The 19520-nt window shown below is 43.7% G+C and overlaps 1 protein-coding gene across 2 annotated transcripts in view; it reads left to right on the top strand.

Annotated features, from left to right (window-relative positions):
- Positions 1 to 19520, top strand: part of EGF (epidermal growth factor) — a 162105-nt gene that overhangs the window by 57903 nt on the left and 84682 nt on the right. For both annotated transcript variants that reach the window (XM_088456410.1, XM_088456409.1), the window contains exon 7: positions 932 to 1054. In XM_088456410.1, the coding sequence (XP_088312536.1) occupies positions 932 to 1054 (123 nt within the window). The remainder of the gene's footprint in view (positions 1 to 931; positions 1055 to 19520) is intronic.

The following is a 19520-nucleotide window of genomic DNA, read 5'->3' as shown; positions in this document are numbered from 1 at the left end:
AAAATGAATCCAGATCCAAAACCAAAACACGGAGGTCAGCGCACATCCCTACTTCTAGGTTCCATAACAATTTACAGTTGGAGGTGCTTTAGTTCTCCTGCTACACTTTGCTCTCTAGAGTACATTGAACACTGCTGTTACATCAGGGCAGGTTTGTTACTACATGTGGCAAATATGCACATACTATCCTACTAGCAATGGTCTCTAAGTAACATGGGCAATGGAGTTTAATGGGAATGATTTTCCTCACCTGAGTTCCCCAAAAAGTAGACACGTGTTTTACTGTGTGAAACTACTGGGTTGCGATTATAGGTTATTTTCACTAAACAGATGTTGCCAAATTGGGAGAATAGTCAAATATTGGTCAAAGTTGACAGACTACAGCGTGAAACCTCTGTACTTCTTACCAGTGCTGACAACCTCGTCTCTTCTGCATGATGTCATGTGCTCAGGGGGCGTGGCCGTCACAGAGGTCAAGTTGGCCCTGTTACTGCTCTGAGCCTGAATACATAAGTGGATAGCAATCCAGAGCATCAGGTCATAAGCCTGCCATGGTTTGATTAGTGAATGCAAATTTGATTATTGCACATTTTTACATTTGTACCTGTATTAGTAAATGATTACATTCCAGGAATGTGTGCCTTGCTTCTATGTACATTGCTATAGTGGTATGTGCAATATTTAGCAAAAAAGAAAACCGTTCCAGCTGTTAAACTATAAATGTTTATTGAACAAGGTTAAAGGTGACGGTTTCAACTTTGTACAATTTTTGATACGGGTCAACTTAAACAAATGTATATGGAATTAAAAATAGCTAAGACAGATTGTTTTACTTATCTTTCCTGAAGATTCATGTTCTGCATAATTAATGTGTCAAGTGTACATCCAAACTACTTACATAATAAAAGCTACACATTTTCTCTGTCATTAGATATTAATGAATGTGCTATGTGGACCCATGGCTGCACTCTTGGCTGTGAAAATATCCCAGGTTCTTATTATTGTACCTGCCCCAGAGGGTATGTCCTTCTTCCAGACAACAAGTCATGTCATGGTGAGTAGTGTACCAATGATTTACTGTACACAACCAGCTTGTAATATATTTTACAGCATAGCAATCATCTAAGCAGTACAAGCTTTGCCATAGACATGAGCACTACAGCTCCATAGGCAGAGGCTGGCAACTAGGGATTCTATACTTCCCAGATTTACCAGGAACATCCCGAAATGTGGACATGCATCCCAGCATCTCAAACATTGTGTTTGGGATGCACTAGTGTCCCGGTTTGCGGCAGGGCATGTAGGGAGGAAGCTGCCTAGTGAGAGGTGACTGTGTCAGGTCTGTACTGCATGGACTGGCGGCTGTGGCAGATGATGATGATGATGTTGCTGGGGGCCATGTGGGATATTGGGACCTCCTGTAATTGTCAGCAGAGATATACAGTATAATATGATTATGTGATGGTTTCTGTGCCGGCACCATTGTATGTTGGACAGTGTGCCATTTACAAGCAAAGTTGGTCTTCTGGAAAATGGCTGACCAAAGAAGTCTAATACAGTGTCATTGCATTAGTGTTTCAGTAGTAGTTCAAACTCCAAATTCTCTCTAAGTGGAGGAAAAACACCTGTGAGAGACCCCCATCATCGAGATCAGCAATACCTGGGGCACTACTACTGTGTGGCATACTGTGTATAAGGGTTGCTAATGTGATGTTGCTCTGAGGGCTTGCATAGGGGCCCCGAAGCCGCTCCTGTGCTGATCTTACGGCGCAGCGTACTGAATTTTTACTTTTTGTGGGAGGGTCATGACCACACCTCCCAGATATAGCAACCCTACTGGCAACATTCAGCCTGGGGGCATGGTTTGTCAAATGTGGGCGTGGGTTTTATATAGCCAGTTCAACATATGAAAACTTGTTATATCAAAGATCTACAATCAAATGCTACACCTGAAAAATGCACAAAATATATAGAAGACAATGCTCAGACTTTTCCTGAATGGTTCACTGTCAAGTGAATAACAGTGATAAAAATGAACCTTTATTAGTTTAAGGTGTCTAGATTTTAAACACAATTTCATTCTTTCATACACACTCTTTTTATTTGTGACTATTTAGCTACCAAGTTAATTCTTTATTAAAGTCAATAAATTAATTTTTAAAGAATAAAATAAGAAAAGAATATTTTTATCTATTACTTCTTCCCATGGCAGTGCAACATTCACGAAAAAGTCTCACCTGTGTCCTCTCTCTTTTTTTTATGCATTTAATTTATTTTGACACTATTGTTGGTGCCACCCCTACAATTCTGCTGATGCTTCATTTACTGAACTGAAGATAGAAAAAGTATAAAACATAAGAGAATTTTCTGTGCGGGTGGACTTCTTTCTCTGATCAAATACATCACATGCATGATACATCTGAAAGCAGACTGTTTTAGTGACCTCCAAACAAAACACAGAACTTCTAGTTGCCTCTATGCAATAATATTAACTGTGCCGCCACACACTACGTGGCTACACCTGGACCCAGTAGCTGAGAGGATGCTGCACCACTGGTCCGATTGTGTTTAAAAAAGTGCCCGAGGAGTATCCTTTGCCTGCCTCTCAGCTGTCAGGCACATTAGTGTGTGGCCTGAAATTGTTACATTTGAACTGGGAGATGTGCACATGCCACTCTGTCATCCAGCCCAGCATACAATGGGTAATATACCCAATAGCTTCAATTATGATACATCAACTATTAAAACATAATACAGATTCAATTATATATATATATATATATATATATATATACATATGCAGTTACACATATACATATATACACAAGGGTGGTTCAATAAGTAAGGTAACAAGACCTCTCACGTGTGTGTGTAATGTTCTGTATTTCATTCTAATATCCCGACAGTCCAGAGATTATACGTATACGTACGAGTTGAATAAATTTACGCAATGAGAGGTCTTGTTAGCTTATTTATTGAACCACCCTCGTGTGTGTGTGTATATATGTAGACCGCCAAAAGCCGCGCCGGTAACTACTGCCCCCACATGGACTTTCACCTGAATGGGGACGTTTGGATATTAACAGCAGGTCTGCTTATCGGGACAGCGGCAGCAGCACACCTGATACAGGGAATGGATTGAGGGCCTGATTCATTACGGATCGCTATTGCGATGGCAGCTCCGTAATGGCATGCAGGTCTGCTGTGAAAATATGCTAATGAATGCTGTTGCAATGCCGTCGCACTGCCAGCAAAGAGACGCCCACTGCCTCCCACTACTGCTAGTTTACATCCATAATACCTTGCAAACCTTCATAAACATTGGTAACATCAAGTACATCAGCCCCTCACGCAGAATTACAGCAGCCCTGACATTACTTAGAACATGCTAACCTCGTTGTACACAGTGAGTACTCAAGCTGTGTATGCAATTGCAATGGCTAATTTAAGCACTCCCACGCAACAGAGGGCCTGATTCAGAGCCGGATGCTCTGACCAGAGCGCTCGCTCTGAATCAGGGCCCTCCTACCTAAACTTGCGGTAGGGTCTCGGTGACCGCAAGCCCTGGAGTGATTTTGGCTCTATCAGAGCCAAAATCACTCCCACTGACATCACTAGTGATGTCAGTGGGGCCGGACCCAGACGGTAGGTGTTCCCATGGGAACGCCTCCGTCTGGCAGCCACACCCCCGGCACGCCCACCAAAGGGGGCGTGCTGTCAATCAACATCGACAGCACGCCCCCTTTGGTGCGAGACCTGGAGCGACGACTTCCCCATCGCTCCCCGGGTCTGGCGCATGCGCACGACGGAGCTCCCTCCGTCGTGCGCATGCGCACTAGGGCACCATCGACCCGCTTGCGAGCGCTCAGCGCTCGCGAGTGGGTCTGAATCAGGCCCAGTGTTCAAACAGACAGACACGCCTGCGTTTCTCCGAACACCCCCCATCACCACCCCCAAACGCTCACTGCCTGTCAATCACTCTGCGATGGCTCTGCGTGGTCTCTGTGATCGCAGTGGTGCCTTTGTGCACTGCGATGCATACGCATGTGCAGTACGCAACAATCGGCCGCCTGTGTACGCTTTGGCAATAGTGATCCATAATGAATCAGGCCCTGAGAGCACGGATGGCACTGCATACGATAAGACAGGGATAGCCAAACTGCACTGCTATATTGCAGCAAGAGTGCACCACTCACCCAATAAAACAGCTATAAATTTCTCTCTTTTTTCCTTAAGGTACTAGCATTTTTCTTTATATATATTTATATATTTTTGGATATTGCATTGCTGCTTTTTGCATTTATTTACACATTGATTATCCATACTACACTTATGTGTTTAGCGCTTTCTTGGAATATATACAACTGATGTAGATCTAGGAATTTCCAAGACGCCACCTACCATTACCTTTACATACTGCTATCCCATAACTTTTCACACTGCAGTGTGTGTCTATCTATCTATCTATCTATCTATCTATCTATCTATCTATCTATTGTTTTAGTTTTAGCTATTCATATAATCTTTGGCTCACAAACAGTATTTTAAGACAATATTGTTTCTCATTTTTTTCAGTTCAAATTTAATTGTGATTCATTGAAATTCAAAGAATTTTAGACAAGTTATTTTATCTCCACTGTAACTATTTCATTGACTTTAATTGATGTCTGTAATTATTATTTACTAAACCAGAATTGTATGTTCTTGTTTCAAACATAGTACAAAAGTTATACTGCAGTTCACAATATGAAAAGTATTAAGTAAGGAAATGTAACATCTAATTTATAAATGCTCTAGTTATAATGTATAATTATTGCTGCCATTATTCAAGTTGTCAATTGCTATCAAAACCACATAGGAAACAGTCAGTCTTGTCATTTATGAGCCCTTTCACTGCAATAAAGTAACATCTAGCAGCAAAATGAATTACATGTTGTGCACTGATGGCTGTCCTTAATGTGGCTTCTAGTTATTTGAGTTCTAAAATAATGAGAATAAAATATATCAACCCAATGTGTAAGATTACACATTTCCAGTAAATGCTGTGTTTAATGTTAGCTAAATCTTCTAGAGCCTATTGTGTCTTATTGTATGTGTGTCTTATTGTATCAGTCAGCTATAATAATGTACAGTATACTACAATTATAATGCTAATTGCAGGGAATAGGCAAAGTGGAATTAGCTCCAAGACGCATCTACATTTTCATTGCTTTAAACATGGGTTGTTCAGCTATTATATTAACAAACTTGTCATGAATAATTCCAGGACAAAAGATTAATGACTAAGGAAGCGGCTTCAGTATTAGATAGTATTAGGATAGTAGGCATTTTATAAAGGTGAGCAGGAGTTGTCTATCCAGTTTTTCACTTCAGCAAAATGTAAAGTAGTGTAATGTAATATTAATTCATCAGCAATTGCCCAGTATGCTCAGACATACAACAGGCATACATACAGGCATATTACATATTAACTATATCCTATGTATTTAAAGGGTTTTTACTCTTTAATTGACAGTACAGTATACATGTTACAGGTCAGTACCGTCAATGAGGAATTGTCCCGCACAGCCTTGAGGGCTGGAAACCTTGGCTGGATGTGGCCAGGTTGTTGCTTTGAGGGCTGGAGGAGCTAGCTCAGAATGTGGCTTAAGGGATGGGCCTGTGGACCAATTAGTTGAGATGCGGCCTTTGGGCCGGTAGCAGCCTCTGGGCTGGATGAGGCCTATGGGCCAATTAGTTGTGATGCGGCATTTGGGCCGGTAGCAGCCTCTGGGCTGGATGAAGCCTGTGGGCCAAATAGTAGTGATGTGGCCTTTGGGCCGGTAGCAGCCTCTGGGTTGGATGAGGCCTGTGGGCCAAATAGTTGGGCTGAGATCCTGCCTTGAGGGCAGAAGGACTTGGCTAGGAGATGCTGTGGTGCGCTAGTGTCGCCGGGATGACACCAGTGGTAGTACACAAAGTTGTGTATAAGGGATACTAATGTGCGCTTAATGATGCCAAAATGGCACAAGCAGTAGTACACAAGGCTGTGTACACAGGACGCTGAGGTGCGCTTAATGCCGCCCAGATGACACAATCGTTTGTACACAGGGTTGCATACACAGGATGCTGTGTTGCGCACTCTGGAGTCTGAGTGCGGTCTGTGCTGCCTCGATGACACAAACGGCAGAGGCAGGAATGGAGACCGTGCCGCCAAGATGACACAAACGGCAGGTAGTGCAAATGTGGACCGTGCTGCCTGGATGACACAAACGGCAGAGGCAGTAATGGAGACCGTGCCGCCAAGATGACACAAATGACAGGTAGTGTAAATATGGACCGTGCCGCCTAGATGACACAAACGGCAGAGGCAGGAAGGGAGACCATGCCGCCAAGATGATACAAACGGCAGGTAATGCAAATGTGGACCGTGCTGCCTGGATGACACAAACGGCAGAGGCAGGAATGGAGACCGTGCTGCAAAGATGACACAAATGGCAGGTAGTGCAAATGTGGACCATGACGCCTAGATGACACAAACGGCAGGTAGTGCAAATGTGGATCGTGCCGCCTAGATGACACAAATGGCAGGAAGAATTGAGCTGGCTGGATACTGGAACTTGCCTGTGAACAGGAGACCAAACGAAAACCAGAAACATGTGAAACACTATCACTGGCATGGAGTGAAGGGTTGGCTGGAATTTAACAGAAACAAGGCCCAACAGAGCAAGCCTCCCTAATGACAGACTAGTGTGCAGCTGGGCTGTGCACAGACAGGAGAATCAATTAGTGTGCACCTGATACTGCACACAGACAGGCAGTAATTAGTGCAGAGCCTCAGTAGCAACTAAGGCTGGAACTGCAAACAATATGCTGCAACCACAGATCCTAACCGGAAGAAGGAGGAGACTTCAGCGAACGCTTATCCGGCGTTCACCCCGCACAGCATTGGCAGCGCGACGGCTTGTGACAATACATGTATAAGTTGTGTGACTAGATGAGTGGTTCCCAAACTTTCTTCATGCTGAGAAACACTGAAGAGTGACGTCTACATACGTGACACAAAATATTAAAGATATAAAAAGTAAATGTAAATGAACCTTACTGTATCCAAGCACACACTACCAGCAGTTCTACATACCAAACACCAATTGTCCCCCTCGTTCTCTTTAGCCATTGTAGTTTGCTTACTTTAGGAATCCTAGTCCTAATCTGCGGGTGCCTGCTCCTGACTCCTCTCTGTGACAAACTGTACTACTGCGGCTGCCTGCCTAGTCCTGGCTCCTCTTTGATGCTGCTGGAAACCAGGGTGTAGATGGGACTTTGTTTTGTCAAGCCTGTGCAGTATCTAGTAGAGCAGGGGGGAGACCAGGAAAGCACACTCTCCTACCCTTGCTCTGCTGATTGGCCAGAGCGTCTCCTATAGGGGGGGGATAGGCACACTCTACTCCCCTTGCTCTGCTAATTGGATGGAGCACTTTCTGCGAGACCAGCTCTTGTTTATTTTGTCTTATTACTGTCATTGTTCATGGCACAACAAGGACCAATTTGTGACACACTAACGGGACAATAAATTACTGTAGGTGCAAGTTGGGTCCTGCAAAACGTTTTTAGTGAAAACTCACACCACAAATTGCATTTGCAACTCAATTACTAATTTACATTGCTTTTTCTGAGGAAATTTGTGGGGTTTTGTTGTGCAAACCCCTGAGCAGGTGGAAAAGAAAGGGAAAATCTTTATTTCAAGGTAGAAATGTCAGTGCAGAGCCTATGGTACATAGCCAATGGGCTACTGCAGAACAAATTTTTTCTCTCCTTGATTTTCATTGCCAACGGCAGGCACTCTGCAAATTCCTGACTGCTCTATCAGGCTCCATCTGTTGCTCCTCACTTGCAGCTGCTCTTCCTTAAGGCTGGCCGATTACGCGGTGGGGTGCTGAATTGGGGGTACACTGCCGGAAACGGTGTCTGCCAATTCCAGTGATTAGTTATGATCAGTATGGGTTGGGATTGCATAAAGGGAGTGCGGCTGCACACCTTACACAGGTACACAAACCCCTTTAAAGGCATATATGAACTCCGTGGCAGAGATGGGAGAAACTGGCCATGGGACAACATGAGCCTGTGTACTTCTCATATAGAATGGTGTTACACACATGGATTGTTTCCCAGAATTTGTCAGAAAGCATGTGGAAGACCCTCATATCAGATAGAGAAACATTCTTGTTGGCATTGAGTGTGCTACATCAATGATGCTCCATTAGATGAAACATCTGTACTTTACCAAGATGGCTGCAGTTACGTAGCCTGCGCATGTGCGGCTCCATCTAGGAACTCTGTGTTTGAGATCCACAGTACTACACAGGTGTGTAGTACTCAGCTCCTTGGGGAAACCTGAAACATCTTGCTATACCACCTACATACATGAACGAATGGTGCACTGAATGCTCCGCTCCATCTCCGCTACTTGTATGTGTAACTGTCAATACGGCTGTACAAAACCTGTTCACTGCAATAAACCCAAGCTCCTGGTTATATCTATCTGGCTGGTGTGTCTACAACCTTACTTTCCACTAGTGTCTACTATTTACTAACTGTGTATACCACAAAATAGTACAGTCATCTCTACAATTCTATTATGTGATGAGACAAAGATTGAACTGATTGTCCTCAACGCTAGGGAGTAAATTTACTAAGAATCGAGTCCGGTCGAGTTAGCAATCTCTGGAGAGTTTGGGCATTTTTTTCCACTCGCAAATTTACTAATGTAAAACTCGGGAGAGAAATCTCCTTTGCTACGGGAAAATATTGGAGAACTAGCAAACTCTCTTTAATTCACCATCAGCTAAATTCGAGAACCTTTTCTCTAGTGAAGATACTGTAGGATTCAGGAATTTACCAAGATAAGAGTTTCTAAACTCTCATTTTTTTCCCCCATATATTTAAAACCAGGACCGGCCCTGAAGCCTGGTGCTGGTACCTAAATTACGGTGGAGCCCTACTCGTTTTATTCCCCGTAATTTTAGGTACCAGGACAGGCGGACAAGTCCGGGGCTGGTTAGGCTTTTGGGGGGCATCTCACGTCATTTTTTTTTAAACAATTAACCCATTTTTTACAGGTACAAAACACTAGCAGCTTACACATATCTCACTAATATGTGCAGGCTGCTTGCTCGGTAGAGTTTTGCAGAGAGAAGACACTGCAATCTTGGGTGAGTAATCTCCTTCCAAACTTGCTACTCAGGGGAGAAATCTTGATCTGCTTCACCATGGGACATCTCACTCTCAGCTAAGCTCACTCTTAGCAAATTTATGAGTTTCATAAGCCTCAAATCACCCGAGTTTCGGCGATGCTAATCGAGTTAAAAAAAAAAAAAAAAACTTGACCAGACTCAATTTCTTAGTAAATTTACCTGTAGGTGTTAGGTTTGGCACAAGCCTTACACTGTGCAGCACCTTGGGAACATTGGCCCTGATTCAGATTCGGCGTACGTAAAAAAATATTTAAATTCAAGCACTCGCTAGTATTTTCGTACGCAGCTAACTCAGGCGACCCCTCCTCTGACTAACGAGCGTGCCAAATAGCGAGCGTACATCCCTGAAATGGCTTGAAGGGAACGCACGCACAAGTACAAACCGGAAGTGGGACTGTCAGATTCCGATTACCTGCTCGTTTTTTCGGCCTACCTCCCTCAATCGTATCATGCCAATCAATGTATCAATTAGCTTAATTGTTTTTTTTTTCAACACAATGCAATAAACTTTAATCTTGTCCGTGTTTGTATTTGCTCGCAGAATACGTACGGCTGAAACCTTCGCTTTTATTGTTAGCCCCAATTAAACAATTGTTCTATTTGTTTGTCTCCCCACAAGTTTTCTGTGGTTCATTTCTTTATTTAAATTTGCTTACACATGTCACTGCTTCAAGCCTAACATAACTCTCAAGAGATTTATGGCCCTGTCGAACACATGACTCATACACTAACCAATAGAATTTGTCCTGTTAATTTCCCAAATACATTAGCCAATCAAATTTTTTTGTGGTGCTTTATTAAAACTATTTTGACAAAAAAACACCATTGCCATCATGAGATCCGCCGCATTCACCAGGCGCGAACTGCTGGTGCTGACGGAGGTGATGGACAGGAGGATCACCAGTCAGCCTTCACCCATCTCCAATAGGCGCAAGCGTTCCGCATATGCGGAGGTACGTCGATGCCTGCGCTCCTTCGGCTCACGCCGACATATTGGCCAGCTGGAGCGCAGGTGGTCGGACCTGCACCGGCGGACGCCCCGCTTGCTGGCATGCTTTCGCATGCAGATTGCGGAAAGTAAGTGTTCTGGACTGTGGTTTTCAAGTTTATCTTGTGGGCCCTAACTGCGTGTGCATGTTTTCATGTCTGTCCTATTGAGTCATTGTAGTCATATCTGCATGAGCATGTTTTCATGTCTGTCCTATTGAGTCATTGTAGTCATATCTGCATGTGCATGTTTTCATGTCTGTCCTATTGAGTCATTGTAGTCATATCTGCATGTGCATGTTTTCATGTCTGTCCTATTGAGTCATTGTAGTCATATCTGCATGTGCATGTTTTCATGTCTGTCCTATTGAGTCATTGTAGTCATATCTGCATGTGCATGTTTTCTTGTCTGTCCTATTGAGTCATTGTAGTCATATCTGCATGTGCATGTTTTCATGTCTGTCCTATTGAGTCATTGTAGTCATATCTGCATGTGCATGTTTTCATGGCTGTCCTATTGAGTCATTGTAGTCATATCTGCATGTGCATGTTTTCTTGTCTGTCCTATTGAGTCATTGTAGTCATATCTGCATGTGCATGTTTTCATGTCTGTCCTATTGAGTCATTGTAGTCATATCTGCATGTGCATGTTTTCATGTCTGTCCTATTGAGTCATTGTAGTCATATCTGCATGTGCATGTTTTCTTGTCTGTCCTATTGAGTCATTGTAGTCATATCTGCATGTGCATGTTTTCATGTCTGTCCTATTGAGTCATTGTAGTCATATCTGCATGTGCATGTTTTCATGTCTGTCCTATTGAGTCATTGTAGTCATATCTGCATGTGCATGTTTTCATGTCTGTCCTATTGAGTCATTGTAGTCATATCTGCATGTGCATGTTTTCATGTCTGTCCTATTGAGTCATTGTAGTCATATCTGCATGTGCATGTTTTCATGTCAGTCCTATTGAGTCATTGCAGTCATATCTGCATGTGCATGTTTTCTTGTCTGTCCTATTGTGTTTTTTTTTTTTTTTTGGTTTCCTGTTGAAACTAACCACAATTTTTTGGTCATTTTTTAGGGGCACAGCAAACACTACGGTGGCATCGCCACACAAGACGCCGGTCCCGGCCCCTCTCTCTAACCCCCAATTCCTCTATTACCCCCTCCTCCCCAGACCCTGTGGCCGAAATTTCAGGCCTACTTCCCCTCCAGCCCAATTCCCCCTCTCCTCCATCCGTCCCTCCTCCAAATACCCCCTCCCAGGATCCCGAAAACACCTTGCCCCTCGGGTTGGGTAATGTAGCCACCTCCGAGGTGGTCCAGGGAGTGGCTTCTGGCTCTGTCGTTTTGGAGAACGGTATGTTTTTAAAGTTTATTTTGGACACCACAAACTGTTTGTATGTAATCATGTGTCGTCCCCATTTTTTTTGACTTTTTGTCGCCTTAGGGTATTTTTGGGGGTTGTCTTTACCTGTTCCTGCTGATGTCACCATACACATATCACACCTGTGTGCCTTTTTTTAGGGCCCTTGTATTTTTGCCCTTAGACATTTTGGGGTGCTGGGTTTTATCCGTGTAATGTTTTTTTGGCCCACAAGCTTGTAAGTTTTGGGTTGCTTGTTTTGTGTTTTTTTACAATGTTGCTTCATTATCGATTTATTAATCCCCAAACTTTTGTCACCCACAGAGGAACAGAGGCGTCGGGAAGAGATAGTGAATTGTGTGGGCCGTATGCTGGAGCAGGTCACCGGGCTTATGCAGGGCCTTCACCATCTGTTGGTCCTCCTTAGGAATTAGTTTTATTTTTTATTTTTTTACAAATTGTTTCTTAATAAATCTGTTTTAAATCAAGCTCTGTCTCATGCGTTTGGAGTAAATCCAAGATTCTTTACACTGACATAAGTAGACTCTTCAAGCAAGGTTTGCCACAGAATCTCACTACAGATTGTGTGTTCTATTTTGAATGCAAACAGACACAAGAAACACCTCCCAGTACCAATGTCATTTTCCTTTTTTGTGGTGGTCAACATGATAGTTTACACCATTTTTCAGGTTCCTATTTGGTGGCCAAACTGCTTCGGACAATCTTACGAAGGCAACTGATTGTACACGATTCCTTGTTGTGTTGGTTAGTACCCCGAAAACATATTACATTTTAGCTCCACTTCATTACTGGGTTACCCCTTAGGTAAAATTAACGTTTGGGAGTTTGTTTACACTTGCTTCTAACGTGCCCAAAAAGGAAACAAATTACACTCTCCAAATATCAAAATACAAAGTGGTCACTCACAAACAAAACACACAGTGATAATCAGAAAAACACCACATACCAAAAACACGAAACAAACACACAACAAATCAAGAACTGGTTGACGAAGGTCCATGCCCACATGATTTCAAAAATATGGCGTTGCAATATTGGTGTCAGAATATATTCCCGAAGTTTCAACAGAAAGGTTTTTGAAGGGTAGCAGGAAGTAGTCATCGTGGGAGTGCCAAAGATTATGCAAACAAACAGAAGATGGTGCAAGAATTAATATCAAAAAAGATGTACGTTAAAAAACCGTGACACATTGGGTATACACACTGTTGTTTGATCAATAATTACCTAAAATATCGGGCCACCACATCATCGCGTATGGCCCCCCCACATACTGACCTCCGACCAACCTCGGGGGGGCCATCCTCAGGTAAGGCATCCTCTGGCTGCATTGGAACACCACTCCTTATGGCGATGTTGTGAAAGATCCCACACAGGACCACAATTTTCGAAACCATATCCGGCAAATACATGAGCTCGCCACCAGAGCGGTGGAGGCATCTGAATCGGCCTTTTGAAAGGCCGATACAGCGCTCCACCACTTGCCTGGTGGCTGTAAGTGCGGTATTAAACTCACTTTGTGGACCTGGTGTGGGAGCCAAATAAGGAGTGAGCAGCCAGGGCATGCAAGGGTATCCACTGTCTCCTGTGAAAAAGAATAGACAACATCAGGATCACTGTGTATCAAGCTTAACATTGTTATGTACTAAAGGTCTCCACTTACCCAGAAGCCACGCATCACCAGCTTGTAGGTTGGCTAATTTGTGCCATATCCCTGATTGCCGGATGACGAAGGAGTCATGTGCACTTCCTGGTAATTTTGCATTCAGGGACAGGATCTGGAGGGAGGCATCACATACCACCATTACATTCAGGGAGTGATAGTGTTTCCTGTTTCGAAATATGGCCTCCAGCCGTGCTGGAGGCTGAAGTGGTATGTGAGTACCATCCACAACCCCTATGATGTGTGGGAAGCCAGCTATTTGGTAAAAATTGGCCTTGGCCACACTAAGGGCACCCATATCCAAAGGCATTTGAATAAAATGATGGAGGTGCTTGAAAAGTGCCTCCATCACTGCCCTCAGGATCCGGGAAAAGGAGGATTGTGAGATGCCCGCCACTATTCCCACCGTTGTTTGAAATGATCCTGAGGCACAGAAATGTAACACCGCCATAAATTGCGTAAGTGGTGGTATTGCTGTAGGACTGTCAATTTGCCGCTCAAGATCACTCTCTATTAATGAGAGAGTGTCTATGATGATTTTGGGAGGAAGACGGTAGCGTCTTAAAACCTCATCATCGGCCATTCCAAAAAGGGTGACACGTGTTCGAAATATCTGGGGCCTTGCACGCCTACGATGCCTACGCCTGGGACGAGATTGAGGTTGGTCGGCTTCCGGGAGCATGGCCAGAACAATCCGCCCAAGATCAACCTGAAATGGCAAGATTGGAATGTAAGGCTTTGGACCCACCCCAAAAGAAAATTAAAAACAACTTAGCTTGATGATACCATCCATTGCTGCTTACATGCCGGGGTATTGTCATGATACGTCCAAACTGAAATTAATCACAAAAATAATTTGACAAATTTCACTCTGTGCATTTTTGTTTCTAAATTTTGTGCTAGACAAAACTTAAAATATGCGAAACACACATTTGGCAAAAGAGCAAAACGACATTGCACACAGTACATCAAAATGGGTTGAAATGTTTGCCAAAAAAGCGAAAGGGCAACCACAAAAAATTTTACAGGATTAATAAGCATTTAAAAATGCGCTAATTAGTTCGCAAATACAAGTCACAATAGTAAGTAGTAAAAATGTGCTAATTAGTTCGCAAATACAAGTCACAATAGTAAGTAGTAAAAATGTGCTAATTAGTTCGCAAATACAAGTCACAATAGTAAGTAGTAAAAATGAGCTAATTAGTTCGCAAATACAAGTCACTATACAAACTGAGAAAAATGCGCTAATTAGTTCACAAATACAAGATAAAAAATGGACTTACCAAGAGCAAATATATAAGAGTCCAAATCAAAAGGTCTTTGGGTCCGAAATTAATAAAAAGCTAAAATATATGAAATTATGGATCCAAAAATTAAAAACAAGAAGAAACACAATGAGACAACAATTGATCAAAAGTTAGACTTCACAAAACTTACCAAATCAACAAACGAGGCCAAAAAAACAAAAAACAAAAAAGAGAACGGAAAATAAAAACGCAAATCTAGCAAACAAAATAAACTCTAAACGCCAACTCCTTTATCCGCAAACAAGAAACTCCAGCCAAGGTAACCTCCAACAATCCAAAAACGCCACCTCGACTCGAGACACACCAAGCCATAAATAGTGTTTCGTTTCCCGCACAAATTAAGGAGGGATCATAGGAACGCACAATCAATGATGCGGCCGCAAAATAAGGACGCATGTATAAATACGTCACGAAAACACATTAAAATTCTGGTGTATTTCTTGTTTGGACCTCAGACATGGCGACAGACCAGGGAAACAATGCCCAAGAGTCAGGCGGTAAGTCTTTCATGCATTTTGTATCAATGATTAATTTGAAACATAAGATTGGGCAAGTTGTGATTTTGTGAAATATGAATATTTACACAAATAGGTGAGGAGGATGACATGGAAGAGGCTGCTGGGCCCAGTATTCCGGCCAAAGCTGCCAAAAAAAAAAGGCAGCCACATTTCACAAGAAAGGAGATGGAGGTTTTGATACAGAAGTGTGTGGACATCCTGCCACAGGCAGACAGGAATATGAGTCTAAGCCAGAAGGGGAGAATGTGGGAAGAGGTAGCCATTGCTGTCAATAGGGTGGGTGATTATGTCCGTCTAGCACGGGATGTCAAACGGCGGTAAGTAAACACTTGCCCCCCCTAAAAACAAACATCATTTTAAACAAAAGGATAATGGCTTCCATTTTTTCCCACAGATGGGGCGACTTCAAATATCGCCTAAAGCAAAAACTCGCGGACAGGGCTAGGCATGCAAGGGGGACAGGTGGGGGTTCCACCCCTGTGTCATTGGAGTTGACGGATTTAGAAGAGCTGGCACAGGGGTGTGTGCAGCCTGTGGAGGTGTTTGGCGTGTCCAACATGGATACGGACATGCCAGACTTTGCGGCTCCTCATGTTATCCCAGGTAAATCTTTTGATGTCACCAACTCTGAAATGTTATTGTGCCAATATGTAGATTCTAATGTGAGTCTTTTCTCTTTTTTCCTAACAGAGACACAGGCGGATGAGTCTGCTCCAGAGGGGAGCCTTGGCCGCCGAATTTCTGCTGGCTCGGCAGGGGAGGAACCAGTACATCCGGCTGAGGACCCTGCAGAAGCCAGTCCAGGGCAATCCCCCTCGCAGGCAGTGTCCCTCCTTACAGAACTCAATTTCAAATCGGATTTCCATACGGAGATTCTGCAGAGGATGGATGCCAGTCTGCTACGGGTGGCTGAGGCCCTGGAGCAAAATGCTGCGGCCAACGTGACCATTGGTCAGGCCCTGGCGGAAAATACCAGGGCCAACATCCGCATCGCCAATGCCCTGGAGCAGCTCGTTCGCCAGCACATGGTGGAGCCGACCTCCCTTCCTGCCGGAACATCAGGATCCTCCACCTCTGGCACAACATCAGCCAATCCTCCAAATGTGCCTAGCCCTGTGCCTAGTCCAGAGGCCACAACATCTGCCTCTGGACAGGCCAGCCCGATGACATCCCGGACCCGGTCTGGCGCCCTCCCTCCCCCATCCAAACGGGTGAAAAAACGGTGACAGCAATGGCGACTTTTCCCACAATCCTTCTGTGCTTGGCTCATATTCCTTTCTGGTCAAAACTTCCTTCTCCTTTCTTGTGAAATGTTTTTAATTTTTTGTTGTATGTTTATGTCAACAGTTATGTTGGGCCAATTTGTTTGATTTTGGGACAGATCTTTGCCAAAAAAAGAAGTCCCCAAATTTTTTATTAATTTATTTTTTGTTTGAGCAATAAATTGACACCAAAAATCTGACATTGGATTGTGAAATTATTGTACATTTAATCCTGGACCAAAAGGCAAAAACTTGCCAAAAAAAAATAAAATAAAATAAAAAAAAATGGGCTCTTTAAGGAACGTTTAAAAATTCATATAACGAGGCAAATTCAAGAGGCAAAAATAAAATGGTGAGAAAATTAAAACATGATGACATTATTGTTACAATAGGCCCTAACCACCAAATTGAGGGCAAAATAAACCCCCACAAATGTACGCAAATTGATTGTGTCATCCTGACATTAGCAGCTCTGATTTCCACCTGCGTACGGTTTTGTGCTATCCCAAAAAACTGATTTCAAAACACATACCAAGCCGGTTTTCAATCCAACACTAATTGCTTTTCAGCCCTCCCACGATTAATCGCAACAACATCGTGGAGTCCCGGGACGGAGGAGAAGGCCATCGCCAATGTGGTCGAGTAATCCAGACCCTAAGCTGTGCGAGCATTTTGAAGGGAAAGAGGATCATCCAGTGACGTATGAGTCGGTCCGAACACATTTTACGCTCGCATCTGCTAATGTATGTACGCCCCAAAAACGCCTCGCCACGCCTGCGTTTTTCCATCTCCACCCCCGTCAACACCCAAAAACGCCCTGTTCTGTCAATCACATTTGACATGTCACTTCCTGTACGCTATTTGACGAACGAGACCAAAAAAGCTCGCAATCTGCCGTACGCACATGCGCAGTGTTACACCGACGCATGCGCGGTTATTCAACATCGGAACGCAACGAGCGTACTGCTGTTTGCGAGTGGCTCTGAATGAGGGCCATTATCCCTTCCTTCGGCGGTGGGAACATATTGTTATAGGGATATTTCTCTGCTTCAGGCACTGGAAAACTTGTCAAAATATAGGACACAATGGATGGAGTATAGGCAAATTTTGTAGGAAGTAATACGGCAATCTGCAAGAGACCAGGGGCTAGGGAGAAAATTGCAGTGTCCGGATTTGAGAGATATATTATTAGAAAGTATTAAAATAAGGAGAGTTAATACTTATATAATTAAGTATTGTTTGTTAACATGAACTGCATGTTATTGTGAAAAAGTATTACAGTTGTTTATTTTGATAATGCAGAGTATACAATTCCATGATGTAAGATAATATTTTGATGGGCAATATTGTTTTCTATGAAATATCACATATATTTGGTCAGCAACAAATGTAAGTTTTCATTTACGATGCTCTGTCGTTTGATAGACTTAAACATGCAGAATAAAATGAAACATAGCTAACTACTGTACTCTATACATGTTGTCAGAGTCATAACTAGACATTTTGGTGCCCTGTGCCAGAAAGCGCATTGGTGCTTCCCCCAATACTTCAAATAGGGTCGTGATCTCACGGGGAAGGGAAGGGGCAGGACTACACGATAGTACCCCCAATTCCAATTACACCACACAGCAGTGCCCTTTATTCACATTACGCCACACAGTAGTGCTCCTCATTCACGTTATGACACACAGTAGTACACCACACAGTAGAGCCCCTTATTCACATTACATCACACAGTAGTTTCCCTTATACACATTAAGCCACACATTAGTGTCCCTTATTCACGTTATGCCACACTGAAGTACCCCTTATACATGTTATGCCACACAGTAGAGCCCCCTATTCATATTGCACCACACAGTAGTGTCCCTTACATATTATGCTACACAAAAATACCCCTTGCACATTATGTCACACAGTAATTCCCCTTGAACATTATACCACACATTAATGCTCCAGTGCAGGGATGGGAGGTCCAGAGATGGTAGCTAGAGGGTGCAGAGGTGGAAGGTGCATGTTGCAGGGGTAGAAGCAACAGGGGGGGACATCTGTGTGTGACTTCTCATTCCTAAATCTCAGCACCACTCCCCAGCCATACACTAACACCACCCCCATTCTTTACTCCTCCTCTACCTGCTGCTTCACTATATAATGACTTTGGTGACCATGGGAAAGAGGGATGCTATTGTTACTTACTGGCGCTGGGGACTCTGCTGCTTCTTTAGATGGAGAATACAGGAGAGGAGAGGTTGTACATGGAGGAGATGGAGATTAGGCATCAGAGTGGTGAATGGAGGGAGGAGCTTTGTCTCATGAGAGGTTAGTCTCCTCTTGCGAATCCAAAAGCCCAGAGCTCCTCTGCGCAGCGGGCTGCTGACAGGTGCTGGCGGACTACCAGTGCCTGTCAAACAGGAATGGTCATGAGTGATGCGTGACTGGGGGCGTGGCCACATACAGCATTCAGACCCACAGTCTGGCTGGCCTTGCAGGCAGCATCCCGATTAATTTAATTCCCAATCCACCACTGTCAGTAAGAACGAGCCGCCGGGTGCACCGCTATTAACAACTTAATAGCGGACGCCCGGCAAATGAACTTTGCGAAGGCAGCCGGTTCCACCCTCAGAGCATCCTGCGCTCTGTGCAGTGGCACCGCCCGCACTGCCCTAGTTACAGCCCTGCACATTGCACATATTGTTATTTACAGATGTGTCCTTTATCATCTTTGCTCCAGTCGCATCAAACAACCCCTCATGGCATGACTAGTCAAGTGAGCCTCTGCTAGTGCCAGGCGTTTTATTTGCGTCTTTTTGTGATGAAAATGTGTCTAAGTTGCAATGCGTATATCTGTGTGCGACTGAGTCTCTCAGTCACCATGCAAAGTGCTGTTTACATTCTCATTCGCACACAGATATACAATTGTCACATATCAAACTAATGAGCCCAGTCTGCGGCTGCTTCCCAGTCACATCTCATTGTGACTTAGCTGCATTTGCGGCCCAAAAACTCACCCGACACTAGCATGGGACCTAACGGCTCACTCATGCCAGGTATATCTTGCTGCATTGCATATATGAGCAAGAACACATCTGTAGCTTAGATCAGGGGTGTAGCACTACCTCTCTGGCTGCCCATGTAGTTACTAAAGGCTCAAGTGGTGATGGGAAG

Source organism: Taudactylus pleione, unplaced genomic scaffold (genome assembly GCF_031769625.1).
Source record: "Taudactylus pleione unplaced genomic scaffold, aTauple2 ptg000703l, whole genome shotgun sequence".
Classification (NCBI taxonomy): domain Eukaryota; kingdom Metazoa; phylum Chordata; class Amphibia; order Anura; family Myobatrachidae; genus Taudactylus; species Taudactylus pleione.
Note: the sequence above shows the minus strand (reverse complement) of the source record. Positions and strands in the feature narration are given on the sequence as shown.